General features: G+C 41.6%; 1 protein-coding gene across 1 annotated transcript in view; it reads right to left on the reverse strand.

The window, feature by feature from the left end:
* Positions 1 to 1,244: 1,244 nt before the first annotated feature.
* The window catches only part of LOC115623555, a 48,877-nt gene continuing 30,880 nt past the window's right edge, over positions 1,245 to 19,241 (reverse strand). The window contains exons 2-11 of the mRNA XM_030517953.1: positions 12,229 to 12,828; positions 8,598 to 8,714; positions 8,092 to 8,527; positions 6,394 to 6,642; positions 6,079 to 6,338; positions 5,867 to 6,011; positions 5,647 to 5,796; positions 5,404 to 5,599; positions 3,175 to 5,340; positions 1,245 to 3,108 (exon numbers count right to left, since the gene is read on the reverse strand). Of these exons, the coding sequence (XP_030373813.1) occupies positions 2,546 to 3,108; positions 3,175 to 5,340; positions 5,404 to 5,599; positions 5,647 to 5,796; positions 5,867 to 6,011; positions 6,079 to 6,338; positions 6,394 to 6,642; positions 8,092 to 8,527; positions 8,598 to 8,714; positions 12,229 to 12,815 (4,869 nt within the window). The 5' untranslated portion in view covers positions 12,816 to 12,828 and the 3' untranslated portion in view covers positions 1,245 to 2,545. The remainder of the gene's footprint in view (positions 3,109 to 3,174; positions 5,341 to 5,403; positions 5,600 to 5,646; positions 5,797 to 5,866; positions 6,012 to 6,078; positions 6,339 to 6,393; positions 6,643 to 8,091; positions 8,528 to 8,597; positions 8,715 to 12,228; positions 12,829 to 19,241) is intronic.

Here is a 19,241-nt window from a genome sequence, read left to right on the forward strand (position 1 = left end):
GCACAAACACCGAAAAACGACTGAAATCAGAAGGTAGTAGAGATGGTGGCATATCGCCAATCCATAACGGTTACTTTATCCCCGCTACGAAACACAGTCACGACTCACACTAACTGTTAGCAAGTCACTGTTAATTTTAAATAAATATGTGTGAACACTAATCGTGCAAGCAGCGCATTTGAAAACAGAATCTTCTTTAACATGTGATTGTGTTAATTGCAATGTGTGTGTTAAATATAAAAACAAATGCAAAAGAAATGTCTAGCGTATTGTTAAATAAAAATAAGAATATTTAAGCATTGTTTGTCATTGTATGCTGTCAATAATTACAACAATTACCATTTACTGTCGCAGTAACAACAGCTGTCTGTCGTGAAAAAATACCGCACTTAGCTGCAGTCTAAGCGATGTGGTCACACTAGTCAGCTGTTTCAGTTCACCTCGACCTGCTTTCCCGTGGTGAGATTTAGATTTAAAATTGTATTACAAATGAACATTTTCCAGTTTTCAGTTGAATTATGATTAAGTTTGAATGTTGTTGCATAGGTCGATGAAATTCCAGGCCATTTGTAGCGCTGGAAGTTCCTAATGGTTTGGCATTCATGAAAACAAGACTTTTGGTTTATTTGATGTATTTTGAAAACAGTTTTATTTGTTTTGAATTTTTTGTATGCCGTACATAAACAGTTATATGTTTTACATTGTACATTTTGTTATAATACGATTACTTAATGAGTACTAGATGCGTAGGTATCGTTATGTTTAGTTATACTCGTACATGTTTTATTGGATATTATTCGCATACACACAGCTATATACTCGTGTGCGTGGGTATGAAATATTCAATTAGTTGTTAATAACACTAATCATATTTTTTGATTTTCTTTTTTTTATTTTTTTGATCTATTTGGTTAAATATTTAATTACAATTGCATTAATAATTAAACAATAATATTTACTGTGCTTGTGGTTGGCTTTTTAAAGCTAAAAACTTAGTTGCTTGCGCTGTTCTACAAAAATTGACATCAACAAATTAAATAGACTCAACAAATTAGCTTTAAATGACACATATTTTGAAGTAGTTGTGCGATTTTGTTAACCAAATATGTGGGGAGAGTGGGAATCGTTAGAACTCAAGCAAATAAACAATTTGCTACTTTATTTAATTACCTTTTTATATCACAAGTTAAAATTTTGATTATTGTTTGGTCAATGTTTTATGTTATTAATTATACATATACATATATATATATATATAATTTTATTGTGTATCTTTGTAATATGGTATAGAAATATGTACATAAGAAAATATACGAATATCGTAATTAAATATGTAATTAATTATAATAAAGATATAGATATTTGATTTGAGTTCTCATTTGTTTTGTCATATAAATTGGTCTATATAGTCAAGTCATGGTGTTACAATATGTATGTAGGTTTGAGGATATTTACCACTAAAGTGAGTGCAAAAGGTCGTGGCGCCCAACGTGGGGCCCACTAAGTGGTTTAGGGGGAGGAAGATAGTTGGAAATTCGAGTTAGTTGCATGCGATTAAGTGATAAAATCGATATTAAAGTTGCATATATATATATATAGTATGTATGTATATTGTGTTAAATTTTTAGAAAAAGTCGAGTTAATTTCTTTTACGTATGTTAGCCTACAATCAGACAACAGACTCTTTGAAGTTGCTGTTCACCTGTAAAATAGTTACAGAGCCTTGTAAATATGTATGTAAGTGTATATTTTAGTTGATATATATGTATGTTGCAGGATTATATATTATTACTATAAATCGTATATATGTGACTACTACACATGCATAGTTACTCGTAAGAGTTGACAGAGGGGGAGCAGAGTTGAGCGATATGTAGGTTGCCTTTTATAATTCGAGAAAAAGAAGAAAACAGCTTTAAGACCCTACTAGGAAAGGCTTGACGAAAGAATTAAATGAGCTGAGAATAAACTGTTATATAAAAGCTATTTAGCAACCTTAAAATACTCCTCAAAGAGGGGTTGAGACAAGGAACCGCTAAAACGGTTCAAGTCGTAGGAAGTCGTTCCCTTTTGTTAAGCCCTGCTGATTTTCAAATTGGAGAAGCATTTCATGAAATCATAGATATGTGCGGTACTAGATGATGCTTCCCGGTGGAGCGATTAAGGACTGGATATAAAAGTAGCGGAAATAGCTTTAAGGGGACTGCAGCATTTAGTATACCCGGACAACAGCTAAGTAGCTAGGTAGCTGTGGTTCCTTGTTTTACCCCCTTTCTTTTTGTTCCCCTTGCTCATTTTCAGAAACCAAAGACTTCCTTTAATTCGAGGTCAACGTTTTTTGATGCCCTCAGAAACCGTTGGAGCTTTTGAAAAGCTAGTTATGGAGATGCGACCTCCTGAAAAAAGTTATTCGAAAATAAATTCAATAAGAACGTATTTTTGTTCTCTTTTCCCGTAGCATAGAAGGCAACCCTCGTATAAAAGATTGAGAGATAGAGTGCGATATGTTGGGGTTTGAAGATAGTTAGTTTCGTAATTGGGTATCTTAGGGCGAAAAGACACGCAGACTGCGCAAAAGCGTTGCCAGGACATTGGCCAGACACTCGGCCTGTAGGGCCAACTGGCCGGCGCCCAAGGGTCCCATCTGTACGCCCACCAGCTCTCGGAAGCTGGAGGCTACATCGTGCACCTTCAGCACAATGTTGCGGGTCTGCAGCGGCGCTGATGTGTGACGCGTCATATCTTGCGTCAGCTCGGTGATGCGCCGGATGGCCGTCAGACAGGAGGTGAGGTGTTCGGGCAACGTCAACAGCGTCATATCAGACATGGCGGCGACTAGAAACTTGGAAGCCGTCACTAAAGCCAAAGTTTGTTCGGTCAGTTCGTTGCGGGCGCGCTGAAATTTCTCCTCATCGATGCTGGCACCACCGCCGGCTGCCTGGGCCGCCGAACACTGCGCCGCCACCTGGTCGAGCTTGATGAGTAACCCGGCCATGGCGACATCTGTCTTGGCCAGCAGCGCCTCGCCGTCAATGATATGACCATTCTTTATGATTAGCTTCTCGCCGTAAAGCTGCTGTGGCTTCTTTGGTATAAGCGGTGGCGTGGCTGGCGATGGTGCGAGCGGTTTTCGCGACATTTGTGGTGAACAGAGCAGCGTTAGCTGCGGCCCGCCATTGGAATGCGTGGTGCTGGGTTGCTGGACAACGCGTGCTGTTGCCGGTATGGGTGGATTGGGTTGTTGTGGCTGTGCCTTGTTCAGGTTGCCATTCAGGCTGCCATTCACATTCACAATACGTTGGAGTGTCGGACGATTGGCAATGGGTGGCAGCGGGGGTTTTCGGGGCGGCTGGTTAGCGACAGCACTCACCGACATTTGTTCCGTTGTTGCCGTCGTTGCGGTCGCGGTGGGGCTGACGCGTGGCGGCAATTGTGGCGGACACACCTCGCGGGCGCCACCGCCCCCACCGGATGAGAAGAGCGGCGGCAGGGGGGTGTGTATGGTGGCACCTATGCGCACTTGCTTCTTCGGTGAGTAACGCTGCATCAGTTCGGCGCTCTTTGGCGGTCGGGCCGGTGGCGCAGGCGCCTGCTCTGCAGTGGCTGTGCGTGGTGGAAGCTTGAGGTCGCTCTCTACCGCTGCCACATCGTTCAGCTCGTCCTTCTTCGACTTGGGACAGCAGGAAAACTTACTCTTACGCTCCACAGTGGCGTACTCAATCACGTGCGAGTTGTTGCTGCTCGCACTATTGCCATTGCCATTACAGCGAGCTAAAGGTTGGAAGCTGGTCAGGCTGTTGCTGTTAGTGGACTGGAAAAAGGCGCGTTTGGCCTGCACTGAGTTGCTGTACAACGATTCTGTTTGCGCTGCGTAGCCATCATCGCTGGGGAGGCGTTGCTGTGTGTCCTCTAGGTTTGGTGGCGGCGGTATTATGAAGGACATTATCTCCTCGGGTGTCAGTTCCTTGGCGGGTGTGGCTTTTTGGGTGGGTGGCGCCACCACCACCTTCTCGAGAAAGCTGTCCAAATCGACGCCACCCTCGAAACCCTTTGGCGGTGCCGCATTCAGCAGCGATAGCGAGTCCAGCTCATCGGGCGTTTGTGGCGGCGGTATGGCACGCAAATCAATCAGATCTGTGTCCGTCTCAATGAATGTGTCTTCGCGTATCTCAAAGCCATAGATTTCGGATAACTTCTTGGCGGCCACATCCGTATCGGCCGCCTCCACATTGCTTATTTCCTTCAATTGCTTCAGATACTCCTTCAAATTGTAGTCCTTGGTCTCGTTGCCAAAGTTAGTGCCATCGGGACTGTGTAGCCCAAAGCTGCTGCGATACGCCAAGTTCTGTTTGGCCCCTGTGGCCAATAGCTGGGGGCGACGTGTGGTCGGCGATTGTGTAGGCGAAGCCACAGACTCGGAATCGCTTTCGCTCTGCGAGTAATCGGTGCCCAGCGCTTGCAAATCGCTCAATAGCTGACTGAATCCGTTCAGCTTGCGTTGCGGTCGCGGACTGGAGGTGCTGCACAGGCTAGGCTTGCGTTTGGGTGTGGCTGGCGCCCCAGTCGGTGGGGTGCCTGTTCCTGTTTCCTGCTGGCCTCCTATGGAGCTAAGACCCTGCGCTATGCCACTCAGATCGTGACTAATAGTCTCCGCCAGCAGTGTTAATGAGTCGCTGTGCTTCATAGGACCGATGCCACTGCCAGATGGAGTTGCCTCCTCGGTGGAAGAGACCTTGCTGCTGTTCAAACTATCGCAATCGCTGTCAAATTCGAGCACACCCATGGCACCGCTGCTGGAGAGTGCAGCCCCTCCACCCCCTTTGGCCATGTATCCAGCATTTCCGTTGCGTCGTTGTGCCGTCTCGTAGTCCTCGCCCTGCTCGGCCAGCAGATATTGCTCCGAGCTCTGAACCAGTTGCTGCATTTCGTGTACACGTCGCAAAACCTGCTCGTTTTTGGCCTCAATATAGGCACCGCCCGCTCCAGTACGCTCGCAATAGTTGCTGCCGCTGCTATCGCTCAGACCCGAATCCTTAGCCTCCTCCAACAGCTCCGTGGCCATAACGCTGTGTATGTCCAAATCCATGGCCGTAGAGCTCATATAAGGCAGCTGCTGTTGTTGCTGCTGCTGCTGCTGTTGTGCCTCGACCTGCGATAAAATTGCGTTTTGCGGCATGGGATGATATGGCGGTGCCATCAAAAAGTTAACGCTATGCGCGCGGGTGTGGAATGGCAGCAAATAGCTCCAACCAGCAGGCAGCACAGTATGCTGCGCCAGGAACGACGGGGCATTGTCCTCGTCGTAGGGCTCGCGTTCACGCACAATCGTCAGCAAATTGCCTAAAATCGTATAGAGACCTAATGATCGAAGTACAAACATCAAAGAAAATATGGAAGACTTACCCGTTAGGAGACGATAGTAACCGCCCAGCACGAGACTAAACTCGCAGGCATCGCGATCCTCCATGATGAACTTCACCGCCCGCTCTCCCAGCATGAAAATCGAAACACTGCACGTCACATCATCCTCGCGATTTACAATCACGTGCGTAAAGTCTTCAATGGCCGATATGGGCTGTGGCTGGCCGAAATTTTTGGACTATCATAAGCGGAATATTGCCTTTCCATTTTCACTTTACTACTTACCACCGAATTGCGAGCGCTGGATATCTGACTGAGGCCAAAGCGTGGACTGATTAGCAACACACGCTCCACACCCTCTCTTTGGTTTGTGCTGAAACATTTGGCGCCGTAGCTTGGTAAATTAGCGATTATATCTAAATAGTGTAGCTTGGCCTGTAAATGACATCAAAAGCAGTTTAATGATGTGGAGGTCTACTATGTACTATATATTGTCTACACTTGCCTGCAACTGTGTCAGAACCTTGCTAGACGAGCCGGTCATCTCGGCATTGAGCTTCAAGAAGTGTGATATGAGTCGTCGCAGCTCTTTGCGTTTCATGCCCTCGCACAGACTGACGGGCACAAAACGCTCCAATCCAAATTCACGTCTAGAACAGGACATAAATAGGTTAGTAAGCGGGAACTGGAAAGTTCTCAGCAAAAGGCGAAACCTACTCAACCACTTTGACGGTCAGCTTGGCAGGGGAAAAGTTGTTGGCCAATGCATGCTGATGCATATGGAGAGCGGCCAAACGTAGGGCCACCTCCGGCTGTAGTTCGGGTGCAAAGCGCTCCTGGTTGACATCATTGCAGCACTGCATATACAAATAGTCGAGCGCATTCAGATCCTTCTGAGCCAATTCCGCGGCCGAAATGGGCACAAAGGTGATGCGAAAGAGACAGCGCAGCTTATGAGCTCCCGGACGCGCGGCAACCTGTGAAGAGAAGTTGTTTTAGGAATTCTGCTATGAATATTAAATGAAGTCTTACGCGCGCCAACGATTCTTCAGGATCGAGCAACGTCAGCTTATTGCGTTTGAGGCTCTTCACATGCTCCAGCACAAGACTGAAGAGCTCGCCGCAGCACAGACAAAGCTTGTCGAGCAGGGAGCTAACCACATCCTGTACTGTTGTGGTCGCATCGTACTTAAACGATTTCGTCTGCCCGTTCTCCAGAAAGACTTTGAGCACATTAGCCATGGGTGGCACACAAATGTCGCCGAGCGAAAAGGCCGAGGGCTGCAGAAACAAAAGAGGAAACATTAGAGGCTTTATATTTTGAAGACATCGAAGAGGCTAGTGTCTATATTTTTAATATGAAAAACACTTTGCTTAAGAGTACATGATAGATCAGGCTGGGGCTAGGCTGGGCTAAGATTGTGCTGCCTCTTTTCTGTGCTGATAGTTTGTCTTCAAAAATTAAGCCCTATTTTGCTGGGGGGGCTGTAAAGAAGAGATGATCTATGCCCTTTTCTTCTAGTTAGCTTAGCCTTTGCTTGGGTGAAAGTTTAAGGCGGAACTTCAACCCACTTGGTTTCCCAATTAGTTGAATGATTTGCTGAGGGCTGGAGAGAAGAGATGATCTATGCCCTTTTCCTCTACTCAGCTTAGCCTTTGCTTGGGTGAAAGTTTAAGGCGGAACTTCAACCCACTTGGTTTCCCAATTAGTTGAATGATTTGCTGAGGTCTGGAGAGAAGATATGATCTATGCCCTTTTCTTCTACTTAGCTTAGCCCTTGCTTAGCTAATGTTTCTAGCGGAACTACAACCTACTTGGTTTTCCAATTATTTGAATGATTTTCTGGGGGCTGTAAAGAAGAGATGATCTATGCCCTTTTCTTCTACTTAGCTTAGCCCTTGCTTAGCTAAAGTTGGTGGCGCATCCTCAACCTAGTTGGGTTTTCAATTATTTGAATGTTTTGCTGGGGGCTGGAGAGAAGATATGATCTATGCCCTTTTCTTCTACTTAGCTTAGCCCTTGCTTAGCTAAAGTTGGTGGCGGATCCTCAACCTAGTTGGTTTTTCAATTATTTGAATGATTTTCTGGGGGCTGTAAAGAAGAGATGATCTATGCCCTTTTCTTCTACTTAGCTTAGCTATTGCTTAGCTAAAGTTGGTGGCGGATCCTCAACCTAGTTAGTTTTATTTATTTGCTAGGGGCTGGAGAAAAGAGATGATCTATGCCCTTTTATTCTACTTTGCTTGGGGCTTAAATTTCTGGCGGAACCTCAACCTACTTGGTTTCCCAATTAGATTCATTTATATCGTAGTCCTTTAAATAATATATAAGTATTATTGGCTATTCAAGGGAGTTTACAGGATTTTTTTCGCAGTAACTAACTTGTGAACGATCTTGCTTTAACTTGTTACTGACATCCCGATAAAGTTGTTACGAGTATAAAATGTTAGCTGTCAGGTTTCCGATGACTAATTGCTATGATAAATCTTTGAGTTCACTAAAACCTCGACAGCTTATTAGAAATATTAAAACGTAGTCGATTTCAAAATGCTTTCTTTTACTACAAAAGCCTGACTCTTTTGTCTTTGAAATGCAAAAGAAAAGTATATATATATTTATATGTGTGTGTAGAGAATAAAATTTGATGCGAAAGAATTTAATTCAATTGGCTGTGCCAACCCTTCGATGGCCTTGGCAGCGGCAGCTTTTCGAGGGCGTTTGCGACTCACCGGAAACAGCGGCGCACCATTGACGCACACGCTTTCCGCAAAGCGTACACGACTGGGTCGGGTTCGCAGCTTGGCCCGCTTGCCCGCCGACAAGAGCGTCGACTTGCGTCCGGGCACCACACAATGGGCCATGGGTTGGCAGACGAGAAGCGACACCTGCGCCTCACAGGCACGCACCAGTTGAATGACGTGGTCGCGTGGCGCATCCTTTACGTCCTCCGCGTTCACGGCCAGTATTTGATCGCCCGGCTGTAGTTTGTTGATGCTCGGTCCACCTTCCGTCACGAACCGCACAATAACCGGACGCTCGCTGCCGGCCACAAACCCAAACCCCAGACTGGCGTTGCGCTGTAACACGACTAGGCGTGGCTCCGGCGGATGCTCGTCCCAGCGTATGCATTCGGGTGCCTCGTAAGTGGTCGTCTTATTCAGATGACTATTAATCGTAACGTAATATAAATGTTTAGAGTTTGTTTGCTGTAATCCAATATTTAATGTTTGCTCACTTGATGTAATAAGAACGACCCTTGGAGTCTATGGCACGTTCCCAACCGTATGGCAGCTCCTCGTGTTTGCTCCAATCCTCACAGGCGGGTAACCAGCCAGACGATTGCGTCAAGTGGCTGTAAATGGTAATGGAATATTAGTTTGTTATTGTGGGAAGAAAGGCAAATACAGCTGCTAAGGATATAGTTTAAAACTGTCGAAGTATTACAAGGAGAACATAATCAGTAGTTCAATTCAGATTAGGTTAGGACTGAATTGGACATTCCAGGTATAGATAGTCTAGAAATTAAAGACGACTATAATCATCTAAGAGTTATAAAAACCATCTAAAAATATTAGATCACAATTTTGTTGCGGACCACTACATTCAGTTTAGTTTCAGGGTCATTCATACTTAGCTGGAAATAAGAAGATCCCAAGGAAGACATCCAGTATTTCAAACGAATAGATATCCCTGCTAGGCCTAGCTCTTACAGTCTTTAACATTGAAGACGGACCATAAACATTCTAGTAATTTCAATTACATATTTTTGTTAAGCAACAGTATTTCCAGTTCAGTTTTTGTTTAGTAACGCGACTAACCATACAACATATTTCAAATCGAACAGATATCCCTGCTAGGCCTAGCTCTTACAGTCTTTAACATTGAAGACGGACCATAAACATTCTAGTAATTTCAATTACATATTTTTGTTAAGCAACATTATTTCCAGTTCAGTTTTTGTTTAGTAACGCGACTAACCATACAACATATTTCAAATCAAGCCAAATGACACATAACTAGATATAGATTTCTATTCTTGCAATTACTACTAGAGATCTAGAAAGAATGAAAAGGTAATGAAGAAGGTTCATATTTCAATTAAATCTTTACAACAAATTTCCTTAAAAACATTCTCCCCAACTTTAATTGTTTCATGGGAATATTTACATTTAGAGATGGACTTAGAAAAATCGTAATAGATGTGCTATTTAATGAAAATAGGACTTTATAGGAAAAGTTCTGTCTTCTCCAGCTCCATTCTGCTTCGTCTGAATTCCCTCCACATCCAAAAACATACTTAGACAAGGCTCACAAATTACGGAAGTAAAATCGCAGGAAAATTTTTGACTCTATAGGAAAAGTTTTGCGTTCTCCAGCTTCATTCTCTTTCTTCTGAATTCCCTCCACATCCGAAAACATACTTAGACAAGGTTCATAAATTGTGGAAGTAAAATCGCAGGGTTTTTTTCAATTATTTGACATACAGGTTCTGCTTCGCCTATATCTACCTTTAAGATATTCTATCGCCCTTTTCCCACATTATTAGAAAGTCCCTCTTTCTTTTATTCAGCGATTTTCCGCGTTACTTCTAGTCTTAGTGGTTTTCATATGTTATATGGATTGGTTTCTATTATCTGCAGATAATACCACACTTATATTCAGTTTTCAGCTTAGAATAGACTGATAAAGTTCCCAGACAACACTTATGGAATAACTGGCTTCCCCTAATTGTTGAATCTTTGGTTTCTCCGTAGCATACATTACTAATTCCTTCACTTGGTTCGGTGAAATCAAAACATTCAACAGTTGCTATTTATTTATCTGCTCTTGTTTATTTATCTCTGGGGTAATTAAATCAATCCCTATGTGATTTATGGCGAGCTATCTACCTCGTTGGTTCCACCGGACCGCACAATAACAAATAAATAAATTCCTTCAATATTCAGTGGGAGAAATGAAATCAGAACGAATGCGAGTTACTATTTTTAAAGCATCTACATTTGTTTATCCAAGCCATGATAATTTTCCATGCTATTGTTGACATGACCCTGAACTTGCTATTTTTCTCATCTGGGTGGCTGACGGAACGGCCTGGGTGGCTGGCTCGCTTGTTAATCACAGATCTGCTCTAGCCTTGCGAAATGCATTTCAATTGACATTAATCAACGCTAATTGGGTTATTTGCTCGACTATGTAACCATAAAAGGGGGGGCTATCCAGTCACCTAGTAATTCAGTCACCCAACCTAGCCCACATCGGGTTGCCTTGGTGGTTTCCGTTGCTGTCTTTCTTCATTTCCTGACTGCCAGTGCCGCCTGCACACAATTGTGATAATTAGTTTTGCACTTTGCACACAGAGTGCCACACGATTCGACCATCCATCCCATCCACTCACTCACTCACTCACTCATTCATTCGTTCATTCATTCAGGCAGTCAGTCAGTCAGTCAGTGGGGCAGGGAGGCAGTGAGGCAGGGGGGACACTCTCTTACGGCATTTTGTGCGCTTTCAGTTTGATGTGCAACAAAGTGTAAAATTATTTAATAGAATTTTGTGCATAATCAATTTATGTGCAGCAGGCAGCCAGCCAGCCAGCCAGCCTAACCATCCAACCAACCAGCGAGGCACTCAGCCAGCATCATACATGGCTCCTACAAATGCCAACACATGCCCGTTTGTCCCCTCCCCATGCCCCCCCACCTTCGTTGACAGTTGGGCTCGTTAAAAGGATTCCATCGAGAAGTTCAACACAAATGCCCTTTCAACTTTATCGTCGAATGTTTAAAATAAACATTTTTTTGGAAAAGTGTTACCCACTTCGGGGTTAAAATGCTTCGATTGTGTAGAGCGTTTTATTATTCTAAACGACAAAGGGTCAGTCGTTCCTAGAATTGAAACAATTTTGCGTTTGATTGCATAAGGACCTTTCAAAGGAAAGTCTTTTGTCACATAACGCTAACCCAGTTCTCCCATTGATGCAAATAATTAGAAACAAATACGTGGAAACGTATGGCTGGCAGCCTTCAAAATCGGTTCTTGTGGGAGCATCCTCGTATAAACGAGGCCTCACTTCATCAGATATTTAGCCAAAAGGCATATGGATACCTTGATTTAGTTGTTATTCTATAAGAATCTCTATTAAATCCTATAAACATTCATTTTAGGCACATCATTCAGCAATCTAAGCTACTCCCCGAAATTAATTTTCGTTCCTTCCTCTGTTGGACTTCTATCAGATAATGGCTTTTTACCCGCAAGGGTAAAGGTTTTCTGCTGGTTCCCCAAATATCTTGACTATCTACTCGATTGAGTAAGCGGATATTTCTTCGACTTTTCAGTTTTTGGATAAATACCTAGACTATGTTGGTTATAAATAAAACAGACCTATAAGAACTACATAAGTATTTTTTATAAATTCCTTTCGATTATTGACTAGAGACTAGATTTGTCCACAGCATTTTGCTGGATTTTTTTTATAACCCTTACGAATTATTTTCATAGTCTTATAAGGCTATTACTAATGATCAAATGAGCAAATACTTTTCCCACAAATTTGTCCCCTTTTGTTAAGTTTTAAGATTTATGTTACTTTCAAATAAAAAAGCAATAAAAATCTTTGTGAAATTGACTCCTCACGGCCTGCTAGGTATGACTACCTATTTAAATTGTTTCAATTTATTAACTTATTGTACAAATAGATACCTCAAGTCTATTTGCAAATGTTGGTTTACCTAGCTCTTACAGTTCAAATAAAAAAGATGTTCATACAGTCGAACAGCGGGAGGGAACTCAGTCTATAGTAGTCGCTTATCGTCGTTTATCGTTTATTCGTCTCACAAATGTATTTATTTCGACCATCTACTCACTTGCAATAGTAGAGCCTGCCCTCCTTGCCCACATGCGCCGTCCAGCCAGCTTTTAGCTTCTCCTGTATGGCCTCCAAGTGTCGATCAATTTCGGCCCAATTTCCGGCACCACTCAGCACCGAAACAGCGGCCGCATGGGCCACGCGGTGGCCCAATAGTGGCGGATAGTAACCGCCAATGCCAAGACTGTGGGGCTGTGGCTCGATTGTTGCTGCTGTTGTCGTCGTAATGCGGTCAGCGGCAACGCCCGCCTGTGTTCCGGCCTCTGACAGACTTCCGGCCGTTGTTGTTGCTGTTGTTGTGGCTGCCACTGTTGCCAGTGTTGTGTCTGTTTCTTGTGCTTGTGTCACAGCGTTTTGAGTAGCGTAGGCGTTCGCGTTGGCATTGGGCCCGCCATTGGGCGCCGTTATTGCGCCTAGGCCGCCCAATGTTGCTGCTGCTGTTGTTGTTGTTGTTGTCAATTGTGGCGATGATGTTCTTGTCAGTAGCAATGGCTTGTTGGCACCCACACTCGCAGCTGCTGTTGTTGTAACATTTTGTAGCGGATAGACATCACTATTCGAACGCCCCGAAGGCAGTAACATCATTGAAACACATGCGCTGCAAAGACAGTGACAGATAGAGATAGTTAGAGAGATACATACAACTTTTTATTATACGTTGTGGGGTTAGTGAGACGTTTAAAAAGTGCAAAGTTACCATCTGAGAGCAAAATATTCTAGCAAAATAAACTGTGAAAGAAAAACGTAAAGCGATATTTTATTAACAACCCTAATTTGTGCTTTGTGTATATCTCTATAACTAGACTCGTTCGCACATTGTTCGGGCGTTGCCTTCACTTGGCATGCCACAAATCACATTCCACAACCAAAACCGACCACGACGCTGACGCTGACCCACTTTTGCAAAAACAGGCTCGTCTGGATGCGCTCGGAGTCGGAGTCGGCTCTCTTCTGCCCATAAGTCAACATCACTTCCAGCATGCTGGCATTGCCTTTTCAGCCAAGCAGTCTGGGGGAACGACAACGACATCGACATCGACGACGTTATTATAGTCGTGTTCGTGCTGCTAAAACAGGTCTGGGCTAATTCCAAGGCATTGATCATGAGCTCTTAGCTGCAGTTTTCAGCATCAAGAGATTCAGAGGCCTTTTACCAAAAAAACTAATCTGCTGATTAACTTTAATTTGATAGCCGTGATGCGATAATAAGAGAGTTCGCTTTAACAGATTGCTTTATGACGTCATTAAGGCACTTAGCATTGGGCTCAAAATTATAGATAATTCATGGTCAAACGCGCAAATAATTTGCACACCAACTCATCAAATTTTACAAGCATGCCATGAAGAAGCTTTCAGTTGTAAGCAGCTACTATTGTTGGTGCTTGAAATACTGTGTGCATACATGACATACTTCAAGAATTGGTGAAGTTTTTGTGCAAATTATTTGCCTGTGTGACCATGCTCCTAAATTTTCTAACTTCCAATCGCTTTCAGTTCTGGACAATCAATAATAAAGATAACAGAATCGAACTTTAAAATTTTCAAATCACTTCTCCTTTCACTAGGTCAATATAAACATTGATCCCCTGATGGGAGGCTATACTTGTAGAATAGAAATCAAAAAAATAATGAGTGAAAAAAAATTACCTCAGAATGTGGATGAAAAGGCTTAAATAGAAGATAATTATAAAGATTCTCATTTGAATGTAACTTTAAAATATAGCCGATTGCTATCACTAAGAAGATAAGATGAGTTACAACATGAGAGGTTTGCCTGAAATTGTACCATGAATGAAGACATATTCGATAAAATATTTATTTCAATATATATTTCATTTATTAATATTTTTTATTCATTAAAATAAACGATCATTATTTTATTAATGGAACATTGTGTCGTGGATAGTAAAGCTTTCATATATAAATAATTTACCATCTCTAGTCAATGGCAGACAGACAATGCCTTTAATTTCATAAATTTTTAAACCAAATTGCTGGCATATTTTTATAGCAGAAAGTAAAGTTTGTAAACATGTTGTTGTTGCTATCTGTGCCAGCCAGATGAGATAGAGGTAGATATGATTATGTTTAACTATATATGCCAACGCCCGATAGTGCAGAATGTTCGCTCGTCCGTTCGCTGGCACAACAACAAACAAAGAGGCAAAGGGACAGACGGACAGACGGACGAACAAAGCGACTGGCAGGCAACCGACAAAATGAATGTGTGTCTGTGTGTGTGTGTGTGTGTGTGTGTGTTTGTTTGCTTGCGCAATTTCATTCTAAGTGGAATGATGGCGCAGAGATGCAGCATCCAATAAACGAGATACGACGGAACGTGCCAAACAAAGCAGAGCAGAGCAGAGCAAAGCAGAGTCGTCCATTAGACGTGAAGCAGGAGATGGTTGCGGAAGGACGAGGAGGAATGGTGCTGTTGATGGCGCTGTTGAAGGCGCTGATGATGATGAAACGAGCAGCCCGGCACTGACGTCGTCGTCGTCGTCGTCAGGAGCCGGTAAGTAACGGCTTGGCAAACAACCTCATGTACGGATATAATAGAAGCGAGGCAGCTGAATGGTGCTAGAGTTGGGGAAGGGGGGGGAGGGGCAACAACTGCAATGGCAACGACATGGTCAAGTTCCTTTTTCTTTGCGGTGTACAAGTTCCATAAACAACTTTACACACATGCGCTCACACAGACACACATACATGCTATGCTTAAAACTGGAACACTCGAACAATGTTTTGAGTTACATTTTCTTCTTCTTTTTTCGCTGTAGTTTTCGTTGTGCTTTTAAATGTGCCTTTTGTTTGGGAATTCTAGCTGGCTAGCTCGAAACAACAATATCTTGGAATTCCACCGAACGCTATCATGTCAGGGAAGCTTAAAAAAGTATTTGTAAAAATTTTAATAATTTAACAAAGAACCCATTTCTAAAATTTCCAGAATCTCTAAAAATGTTCACTTAATATATTAAAAACAAATCCAAATGGTGAATAGAAATACTAGAAAATCTAAAGGCCAAATGAATCAAGCAACCGTGGCCGGAATCATGTCCCTCGGTTCGACTGTATGAACCCCGAGTACTTTTGAACCATAACAGCTAGGGCCATCAAACTTGTTATGTAGACTTGTCTAATCGATCTATTGACCAAGTTTATTAGAAACCACATATAGCCTCAGTGTTTAATATAGCTGCCATAGCTACCGATCGGCCAAAAAATCATTTTTGTAGTATTCATAAGTTACATCTAAAGTCGTGACAGTTGCATCGTACAGTTATCCTAGGAATAATTGGTGCAATAATGTTTCTATTTTAGGCCTTTTGTGGAGCAACTATATTACTATTACTCAGATATGACTATATGACTATAACTATTACTCAGATATGGAATGAAACTAGTTATTTAAAAAATTTAAACATTAGAATTTAGGAATCATATAAACAATCAATACCCCCATTAATATTATCAGACTATCAGAGTGTGTAATACGATTGTCGATTTTTGCCATACCTTCTCATTCTTGTGGATTACATTTTAATGAAAAAAATAAAACTCGCATTAAACACGTTTACTGGTATTGCCATGACAAACAAACTGTCGCAAGCGATGCCAACATTTTCATACTGGCCTAAGCCGTTTACGCGCTCCGTTAGCAACAGCTTCAGCCCCAGCTTCAGCATCATCATCAACAGCTGCAGCTACAGAGCGGACAAGTGTAACTGATATGAACGCGACAAATAGTAAAGCAACAAGAGAGAATGCAGCAGTGCTGCCAAGCCAGTCCGACAGTCAAATACTCTGCACTATGTCTATCAAATATTTATAAATGATGATGTTATGTGTCACCAGAAACACATGTTAAGGTATAGTTTTGTTAATTCTTTTGATTTGTTGCAGCTATTCTTTTTCCATGCTTCATTATTTCATTTTTCATTTCATTTTTTGAAGTTCATTAAATTAAAATTGAATTTGCTTCATGAGGCTATCAAATTGTAAACAATATTCTTGAAATTTTGTAACGAAAAATGGGAGAACTTTTTGTAGCCTAGACATTTTTGGAGCCTATGTTTGATTAATGTGTCTTTAAATTCAGGCGTTCATACAGGCGGACATGATCAGATTCATTTGTCTTATCATACTGATCATGAAAATTATAGATAAACCACATTGCGGGATAATTTGTAGGTCCTACAGACAAGCTCTTCAATAACTAAAAAAATTTCAATTAAAATATCTCAAAAAATAACAAAATTAAATTAATTTAATAAAAAAAAAATATATATAAATACCATTTCGACGCTTTAAAAATTTCCAAAAAGAGCAATGCAATTGGAGAATCGTATTAACAATAATGCGGTGAGCCTTTTCTTTAATTTTGTTGAATTTGTTAGAAGGTTTTTAATTCTTTCTCAGAACTATAAAATACTTGGTATTATCAATATATTTTTTCTATAAAAAGGAATGTTTGAAAAAGTCAAATTGTCGCTTTGGGAATTTGCCAAAAATTAAAGTATCATGTCCTGTAAAAAATGTACCAAGTGTAACAAAGCTGACTTGTTTACCTTTCGTTGCTGAATAAAACGTAAGTTTGTGGAACATATTAAAAAATGAAACGCCAATTTACTGTCATCCAAATGGGGCGAGGTGCCTCCAATAATACAATTCAACTCGAATTTGGTCGCAGATGTTTCTGATTCTGCTTCTGTCTGTTACATACATTTGCACAAATCTAATATACCCTTTTTAGCCTACGGGTGCGGGTATAAAAGCAACAAAAACTGTCAGCACTCAGCACTCGCCACTCATACAACCCGTACAACCCGTACAACCAACATCCAACACTTTTTTTGGGCAGCTAGAGTGCGCGTAAAACGAATGCAGCGAATGATTTGTGTCAAGCAACAGAAAGAGCTCTCTTTTGTGCCTGTCTGTGTGTGTCTGTGTGTGTGTGTGTGTGTGTGTGTGTGTGAGTATAAATCGCCAATGTGTAGCAGTGCTGGTATTTTGGTTTTTTCCTGCTAGTTTTGAAGATGGGGGAAAAATTTTACAGTTCTGTCAAATAACATTTTCAGAATTTTCGCAAGTTCAGGCGGGTTTTTGCGATCCAAGACTAATCCAGAACTGTACTATACTCTACTCTTCCTATTAAATGCATATTAATGTAGTAATAGTTTATTGCCGGGAGGTCTATGAATTCAAAGGTCATTTATATTCTACTCTCCAGCTGTAATTTGGAGTGGCAGGAAGCCTCTGACGAGATAACTGCTCACCATTATAGGGGAGAGTTCCTTTTATCCCACTAGGGTGCACAAAATATCACCGTATACTATGTATATAGTCGCAGTACCTTTTCCGTTCCAAATATATGTAACTTCCTTTTTACAATCACATTGAAAAAGCTCTTTTAAATTAAAGACCAAATGCTAGAAAAAGCAGGGACCGCAAATAAATATGATTTTTTTTTTTAAGTGAAAAAATTATTTCCTTTGAGAAAACGAGGAACTTACCAATATACTTTTTAAAAGATTATCTACGCTTTTTTTTTTACTGAAAATATCATTAATCTCTAGTAACTTTGAGAAAACGAGGAATTTACCAATATCCTTTTTATAGGATTATCTACGAATTTTCACCATGATCTAAAGACTTACATTTTATTCATTCTCTCAAAATTTAATGATTAATTTCGAGTTTTTCTTTACAACTAAACTAATAATCATTTTTTTTTTTTAAAAAAAATAAAACTCAAAATATATAATATAAGAAAGAGGCAGAAGTATCGAAGCTGCCAGAAACTGACATACAGAGACCGCTCCAAGGCATACTTGCAGGCCCATTTCAACTTACAAGGGCTATGGTAATAGAATATAGAATATAGCATCCAACCCCTTCTATGCGACTGACCAACGACCCCTATAGTTGGCTAAACCACTCTACGAAAAACCTGGGTAGCCTGGCCTTCTTATTGATTTCACAAGATGGTTCCAAGATTTCGCCCATTTCTAGCTTTTTTCTAGCCTTTTCTGGCGCTCAACATTCGGCAACACTGACGCCCATGCACACTCGTAGATATGAGTTGGTGGGGGGGTGGGGCGCCGACTCGGACAATTGTAAAATGGCAGTGCGGAAATTGTGTGGCCAGAGCATGAAAAGAAACGGAACGACAGCATCAGTAGCAGCGAAAGATGAGCGATAAAAGAGTACAAGCTAACAAAAAAAAAAAAAAAAAAAAAAATTGGTGGCAAAAAACTGTAAAATAGTAAAGCAATGCGACGACGATGTGTTGAAAAGCGCAAATTGTTCCAGTTAAGCAAAAAGGCAACAAGAAAAAAAAGCAAGCAAAAAGGAAAAAAGCCGGCCGGCTAAACTCGACTTGCTGGCCATATCAGCATGAGAGTGGCAGCAAAAATCTCTATTCAAGCGGACCGGCTGAAAAGGCATTAAACACAATTTATGTGTTTATTATTTGTATTAAAGACTGGCTGCTGTCCCATTTTCCATTATTATATTTCTCTTTCATTATGCGGAGGTACTTTTGAGTTTTGTTTTTTTTTTTCCAACCATTTCTTTTTCTTCAGACACAGACAGACGTTGCCATTTTCCAATTTCATTTGCGCTACTTTTGTATTGTTAATTGAAAAGAAATTACGCTGGCGCGGAGGAAGAGCAGTAACAGCAGCAATATAATCATAAAGAAACAACAACAACAACAACAGAAACAAAAAGCGCAGGCAAATTGCTCGGCGTTATTTATTTTGTCGTCGCTCCAAAGTAAAAGTGGAAAATGTTTCAATTATTCAAGGCAGGGCCCCAACGAGCCACGGCTCGCATACATATTTTCTTTGTCCCCCCAGAACTCCCCCTCTAGCCGCACTCAAAAAGTTAAACGACGCCAAAAAGAAAGTCAAATACATATTTCAGTTGGGCAGACCCCCCCCTCCGGCTAACCCACAAAAGTTGCAATAAAAAACAATAAGCATACGCGCTATTTAGTCAGATCGTTAT

This window comes from Scaptodrosophila lebanonensis, unplaced genomic scaffold (genome assembly GCF_003285725.1).
Source record: "Scaptodrosophila lebanonensis strain 11010-0011.00,11010-0021.00 unplaced genomic scaffold, SlebRS2 tig00000053-arrow-pilon, whole genome shotgun sequence".
NCBI lineage: Eukaryota > Metazoa > Arthropoda > Insecta > Diptera > Drosophilidae > Scaptodrosophila > Scaptodrosophila lebanonensis.